Consider the following 7,753-nt stretch of genomic DNA (forward strand, 5'->3'; position numbering starts at 1 on the left):
CTTGGTTACCATTTCTATTTTTTCTATTCCAACAATCGTCATATACGTGACCTGGTTTTTTGCAATAATTACAAAATAAAGAATTTATGCTTCGACTCGGTGTTGGTAAACTGTTATTTCCGTTACCATGATTCTCATTTCTATTTCCTGAGCTTCTACAGTCGCGTGCGAGATGACCTTTTTTGTTACACCTATTGCAAATGATCGTATTATTTCCAGGTTCTCTTCGAGTTCCCTGTTGTATCTTTTCTTCGTCAATCGCGGCTGTGATTGCTTCATTAAGTGTTGGATATGCCCTAGCTTTAATAATGGTTTGGTATTCGCGTTTGAGACCTTGCGCGAAACTCGAAAGGGCTTGTAAGGTGTAGCCCTGTGCGTGTATATGTGGTGCGTAAACCTTGTAAGATCCGTGGTGGCCGTTTTCATACAGCGTAAATGTGTAGATATTGTGATAAGAATATGCGAACTCCCTCTCCATCAAATGTTTGGCCAAGCGTGTAGAATGTTCGGGAGAAGAATATTTTCGTGTCGATAGTCAGTTACTCTCTGAGCACCAATTGATACGGTCCTACCATACTCGATAAATATATATTTCTATAGTCCAATGTATGTCAAAATCATATTGTTTATTTGTCAAAATACATTGCATCTGATAAAACAACGTCAAACAATTCGTCGTGTGATGCAATAGATGTCTATAAATCAATGTATATGCTATTGCATCTTTCTCGAACTCTGTGATAATCTCAAACATTATCGTCGCCGCCTTCGTTTGCCATTTCGGGAGCGAGGTCGGAAGGAAAACACAGAAGACAAGAAGAGAATATTTGCTTCGCTGGGCGTCAGCGACAAGGACCGAGAGAGAGAGAAGAATCCTGTTGATTATCGTCGATCGAATCGACGGTCGAAGCAATCGAAATCATCGGCAACCGCACCACACCCCGTTTCGACTAAATGCGATAAGTGAATGTTTACTTTTTTTAATGTATATTCATGAAAACTGAAATCGAACATTAGAAAATCTCTGTGAATACATAAATGGACGTCAACCCATTTATGTAGCGAATTTATGCATGTTCTTCTGATATTGTATATGCGTATTTCTGGAAATGAAATTTGAAATATTTCGGCAATCGATGCCTGGTGCGATATGAATGTTTGAATATGAACCTACTGGTAAAGCATCGAGCTTGTGTAATGTCTTCGATATGTATATATATGTCTATCTAATGAGAAGCTTTAATTTGCCAGATCGTTGTTAAAACAATTGAGTATTTATCCGAGCTGTCATTTTCTAAATAAAGAATTTACTCGGTATTTTCTCGTAAATATCGGAATAAATTTGTGAGAATTTAATTTTCACGTACACGACAAATAAAATTATAATAAATTTGTTACAGGCTACTTCGCGTATGTGCTTTTCTACCGCCATTTGTTCGATCATTGTCGAGTGCTTTTTTATACTTGCATCAATTAATTCCATCATTGTGTCTTCTACTCTTCTTCCGAATTCTTTTACTGATTCGTTAAATTTCTGTCGACAAGAATACAGCTCTGTTTGAAGGGCTCCTACGGATCTCGTACCGCAGAATATTTCTAACATGACGGATTTAAACGTTTCAAAATCTGGAATATTTTTATATCGTACTTCTGCTCGAGCTTTACCAGTTAATTTAGTAGTTAACACTGATTCCAGGAGATTCTCTTGGTCCTCTTCTAAAATATGTTTATTGACATGAGCGAAAGAGTCTACAAGTTCTCGCGCTTCTTCCGGTTTTGAACCATCGAATCGGGGAATTAAACTACGCGCTTCTTTAAGAGACATTGAGCCTCGAAGTCTGTTAGTTCGCGAGTGATTTGGAGAGGAATTTTGAGAATTATTTCCTCTATTATTTTCGCCATTATTTCCAGGATTTCCGGGATTATTACTTCGACTATTTCCGGGATTTCCGGAATTCTGATTATCTCCCGTTGTGTCTAAATTTACTGTTTCAACCATTGTTGATACTAAAGGATTTGTTGTTTCTACTACCGAATTTTCCGGCGTATTTTCCGCGTCTAAATAATCGTCTTCCGATGTCGGAGATCGATTTAAAGATTGGGCGCTACTTCGTCGCCTTATCCCGTGAAACAATTAACAAAAGACCCAACATTGATACAGCGCCAACGCCGTTCTCCGTTTACCGACGGTCGGCGTTAGTACTGGGCAACCGTTGTTCAATGGCTGGAGTGGTAGACTCGGTCCAAGCATTGAAACCGATGGTAGTGCCAGCGTTGGCTGTGCTTCTGTTTCAGTACTGGTTGAGTAGAGGCGGGGATTAAAACCAGTAATGGGCGAACATTTCACAGATGAAATTCCGACCTATTGCCAATACCGGGGTCACTCCAGCCCAGCATATGATATTTCATGCCGCATAATATCAATAAGGAGGGAGGAGGGAGCTTTATTTTAATAGTAAAAAAAAAACTTAAAGATTGCGTGGAAAAACTACAATATTTATTTATTTTACATTGAGGAACATTTTGAAGACGAACGAAAAAGGGTCAAATAACGATAGAACAAAACGTGTGTCAGTAATGACTTAAGAATTCGTGACAAATAATCACAACTCGAGGCTTAATAATAAAAAATTATAAAAAGAGTGTCGAAAAAATATTTATTTCTCTGCGTTCTCGTTGGCGTATCGTTGCGCTCGACCACCTTCACGATCTCCGGCGCCGGATAACCATCTGCTAACGCGTGATGGAATAACCGACAAGGGTTCCGATTTATTGACAAATTTCTCCTGTAAAGTCTCTGCAATCAAACAAATATCCCAATTGTGGTATAAATATTTGACAATTACCGGGTACCTTCTAAGTAACTGTGGAAAAAAAGTAGATTCGAAAAATACGGTTTACGAGCATAAAAAATGTATTCTAAATAAATATCTTTATAGGTTACATCTATATACAAATATATGAATATTTTTTCTATAGATGATTTTACTGAATTGCGAGATAGTTTACTGATTAATTGATGATTATTAATACGATGATTTTACTGATTAATTTTGAATGGATTTTTGTCAGATTAAAAATATATTTCGAAACCAATTCCTCACAGCATCAGGGTTATATTTTTTAAAAATATGTACATACACTCGAAAACTAGAGCATTTTCATGGGTAAATTGAATCTACGAAAAATGTATTTTTGGCATATAAAAATACTTAAAAAAATATTAGTGGTTGTAAGTATAATATTTTTATCATGCTAAAGTCATGTCAATCATGTGTGAAATAATGTACTTGTAATATATTTGAATCTATAAAACTTATAAAAAAATATATTTTTTAAATATTTTGGATTTTTCATAAAGTGCGAATCTTATTTCAAATATACATTTTTTCATACCGGCAAAAGCATGAACGTGAAATTACCTTGCAAACACTTGAACGTCGTAGTTGCGCTGAAATTTCGTTTAGCCACAGCATTTTTCATCTTCCGTCCACACCCGCTATAATGAATTTGAACGGCTTTCGCGATTATGGCAGGCATTACTTGAGGAATCGCGTCTTTTATTGAGCCGGACCCGGTCATCAATGACAGCAATAGTTTTTTCTGTAAAATCCAACGTACGTTATCAACCAAATATTTTATCAAGTGTCGTATTTACCAAATAATTTATGAAACAAAAAAAGAATTATATGTACCATAGCAATACGCTTTTCTGCGGATTTCAAGTCTTCTTCAAATTGCAGAAAATTTTCCAACGTCGTTATTGGCAGAGGAGTATTGATAGTTTCACGTGCTTCTGTGACCTCGTTCACCCCCTCTCTCCCAAGATTTGCAAACATCAACGTATTTTTCAGATCAGTTATTTTTTTTTCGATATCGTATAAAATGCTGTTTTTAGCGGAGTTTATTTTTTGAGTCAAGCGTTTTTCAAGGCCATCTATGTTCTTGAGTAAATCTGCGGGAACAGAAAATGCCATTGTTTAAAAAATAGGTACATATTATTCTTTTGAAATGTAACATTCTCAGATTGTATCAGTACCGTTAGTCGATGGGTTTTCACGTGCAAGAATACGAATGTCCATGTTTTTTTGGTTGGTTTTTGTTGGCAGTGGCTTTTCAGGAACCACATTGTCTGGAAGAAATAAAAATCGAAAAGATTTTCACCATTATTGTTCATATTTATTAAAATATTTATAACTTTGACAAGAATATTGGGCATGAGAAAACAAAGGTTTATTTAACCAAACAGGTAGCGAAGGAAATGGATTACTAACAATGAACAAATTGTCTCACCCTCAAAAACTGTAAAATCCAAATCACCCGTAAGATTTGGAAGAGCTGAGCTCGTGTTAAGCATTTCTGAAACATCCGTCTGGCTTAATATATTCACATTGGTGAGAGTGTTGTCGTTTTCGTCGTTATCAGTGCTCGGAGTCGGATCGAAAGTCTTTAACACTCGATTCAATCGACGAATCCCTTGCGCGTGGTCTCCTGACGAAAATTTTTGATCAAACAAAATTATATTCCAAAATAATCTACTCAATATCAAGGCGCCCCATTAGATCATATGTGCAAACTCTTTTTTTTTTTGTCGATGCTCAATATTTCGAAAAAAAATAACACCGTACTCTCTAATCCGAGATGAACACGTAAACTTCATTTTTAGATCGCTTTAAATAATAATGACATCAAGGTTTGCACCGGTACCATGCAATGACATTGCTCATTTCATAGAACACAAATTTGTTAACAAATTATTCACCAACTTTTGTTTAAATTTTCAAAATTGATTATTTTTAATTTTTTTCTGTCATTTCCGAAAATTAATACATTTGTTTATCTAGAAAAAATCTTTTATTACGTTCCAGCGATGCAAACTTCAGTACTATAAAAAGAAATATCATTGTAAAGAAAGAGAATTACAAAAAATACCGACTCCGCGGAAGCTTTATAATTATTACTTTTTTTCATTTGTGCCTTTATACTATTGTATGAATCAATATTTTCTCTATAATTTTTTCAAATTTTTTTTTGTTTTCAATTTTTTCCTCTGTTCCGTGTTTGCTTCTACTGAAAATTTATAAGCAACAAATCTTCGTATTTATTTAATTGTGGATACTTACGTGCTTGACCCTTTACTTCCATAACGGGATATTTTTCCCATTTTTCAGTGTCCGGGTCACGGTTCGCTGCTACGAATTTTTGAACAGTTTTTGCTGACACTTTGCACGGGTACCAGGTTAATAACTCTCCTTTCGAAACGAAAATCCAAGATCGAGGTATTAACTCGAATAGGGGAATATTGTCCGCATTTACTTCATCAAACCGAACGATGACGAAAGTGGTTGATTCTTTGAATTGATCCATTTCCCGTACGAGCACGTGTCTACAGACCGGTCGGTATAACAATGACTTGGATAGCACTAGCGCGTCGACTCATCCCCACTCCTCAGTTTTGGGCCTATCCGTGGATGTGTTGCTTTGTTGACATTCGTGAAAAACAAAGCGCTACGTACGGGCGCACGCTGGCTAGCTACCGATGGCCAACTCTGGCCATCGATATTTTCCCATTGTTATTGTCGTTCTGTTGGCGTTGGCGCATCCAAACAAACACATCTACACAACTACTTTGTAAAGAATTCCCCTTATTTGCGTTTTCAAACATTTTATTCTTTATTAAAAAAAATTCTTCGTTGCTTTTAAGCTTTCAGTGGACTGTTTATTTTTATATTTCAATCAACTTTTTTATGATTTTGTTTTACTTTTCACTTTTTTTTCCGACGATATTTTTACTTTTTTCGCGTTTTTATTTTATTATTATTAAAGTTATTTATTATTACATTTTTCGTCTCGTTCTAATGTTACAATCCGATTAAAATATTTTTGGTATTATTCTCCTTCTTTTTTGCATTTTCTTAATATTCATATACGTTTATATATTTTTCCGATTTTGATTGATTCAAGTTATTAATGCAGTAGCGTTATCGCATAAGAAACATTCTCAATGTTTAATAAAACACATTTACATTGAAACTCCTCCATGTTTACTGTCAATAATTGGTCAGAAACCTCTAACACTTTAAAAATACCGACCTTTCGTGAATTGTCCGGTTGAAGAAAAACGTCGCCTAATTTGGTTACGCCATATCCTTCGATTACAAAATTATTAACGCAATTTTTCGAGTCTTCTCTATCCACTCTAGAAATGTTATTAATAATAATCAGGGAACCGTTTTTTAATTGAATAACATTGTTCGGCTGGTTCGGCGTAATCGTGAAACCTTTAATGCGAATTTTCTTCACGTCTGTGTTATCGCCACAGACGAATGTTCTTCGTCTGTGGCGATAACGTTTTGCACATTGTCACCCTTTTTGATTGTTAATTCCATTTCGGGAAGTCTGTCAAGTTCAGCCAATCTTTTTACGACTTGAACTAAAGGTTTCTTGGGAGTTCGCACAAATTTTTTGAATTTCCCCAAGTAATTTTCCGCCCAAAATGCGGAAAGTTCTGTAAGGGGCAATTTAAAATTTTTAACATCGTCAGAGATATGTATCAAATTATGTACGTTTAGTACTTGCGAATCACATCCGTACAACGATGGCATTAAAAAAACGAAGTTTCGCAATAATGCATCAGCATGATCGGCATAAGTAACGGCAATTTTGCGATCGCATAAAATTCTATAAGCCGTCGACAGTAATAAAAAATGTTTGTAGAGAACATTGGGCAATACATGATGCAGAACAACAGCACCACAGTACAACAACATGAAACGGTACTGTGTTGCTTTCCAGCGTGCTATTTCATTGACATCAAATATTTTCCGCTGAAATTCACTCGGAATCGATGACGTCAAAGATTCCATTATGAGTTTGAAAAGCTGCAATTGTGGGATTCTCATTCGTTGCGCACTTTTACTCCCTGTCCATTTTTCCAGCAATAATTTCATCAAACCCAAAAATAATAAATGCATTTCGTCAAGAGGGATGGATTTGATAATATTGAATTTCGGTAAACGAAGCAATGGTGAGATAACGTCTGGTAAATGGTGTTCGAGATCTTGTCTTAAGCGGAATGATCGTTTCGTTCTTTTCGGACAGTCCATTTCCGGATATACTCGTTTGTGTTTGTTTTTTACGGTTATTCCTTTCACGGTACACCACTCGCATGCAGAAAAACCTGTGTGACCTTTAGAGCACTTCAAAAACGCTCGCGCTGGAGTATCACAAATCAGTGCCATAATTCGAAATTCGTATCTCTTAGCGGCTATAGTTATACCGTTTTTTATCAGCTCCGCTGCTTCAGAGACAAAGTCGTCCATAAAATCGCTGGCAGTTTGCGGTTTTGAATCACCTAAGAACATCGCTACTACACTGGGTGAGGACTCAAAATTTTCGTGGTATAGTTTCATTACAATTGGCCAAAATTGTTTATTCGAGCTACGGAAAGTCATTACACCATCGACGTTTACTAATACTTTGATGGTGTCATCTTTATAAATTTCGGGTGAAATTTTTTTCTTTAATTGATTCTCGATACCAATGTAAACGTAGCTGCCCATGGTATTTTTTTTTTGAAACCATTTCACGCACATTTTTGCATTGGTAATCTCCCAACAGAGTTCGAGCAGTTTTAGGCAAGTTCACATGGCCTTCCGAACGCAACAGAACCAATAAATCAGTTTTAACACATTGTGTCGCAATGTTCCGGCATGTGTTAACGCGAATATGACTAGTTTTTCCCTCATCGTCA

General features: G+C 36.1%; 1 protein-coding gene across 1 annotated transcript; it reads right to left on the minus strand.

Moving 5' to 3' along the window:
* Positions 1-2,475: 2,475 nt before the first annotated feature.
* LOC122418260 (uncharacterized) lies at positions 2,476-5,720 on the minus strand. The gene is made up of 6 exons (XM_043432395.1): positions 5,124-5,720; positions 4,294-4,491; positions 4,040-4,132; positions 3,696-3,955; positions 3,423-3,603; positions 2,476-2,797 (listed from the first exon to the last, which is right to left on the minus strand). Exons 1-6 carry the CDS (start codon positions 5,365-5,367, stop codon positions 2,658-2,660), a joined length of 1,116 nt encoding a protein of 371 aa, XP_043288330.1. The 5' UTR covers positions 5,368-5,720; the 3' UTR covers positions 2,476-2,657.
* Positions 5,721-7,753: the final 2,033 nt, after the last annotated feature.

Source organism: Venturia canescens, chromosome 11 (genome assembly GCF_019457755.1).
Source record: "Venturia canescens isolate UGA chromosome 11, ASM1945775v1, whole genome shotgun sequence".
Lineage (NCBI taxonomy): Eukaryota > Metazoa > Arthropoda > Insecta > Hymenoptera > Ichneumonidae > Venturia > Venturia canescens.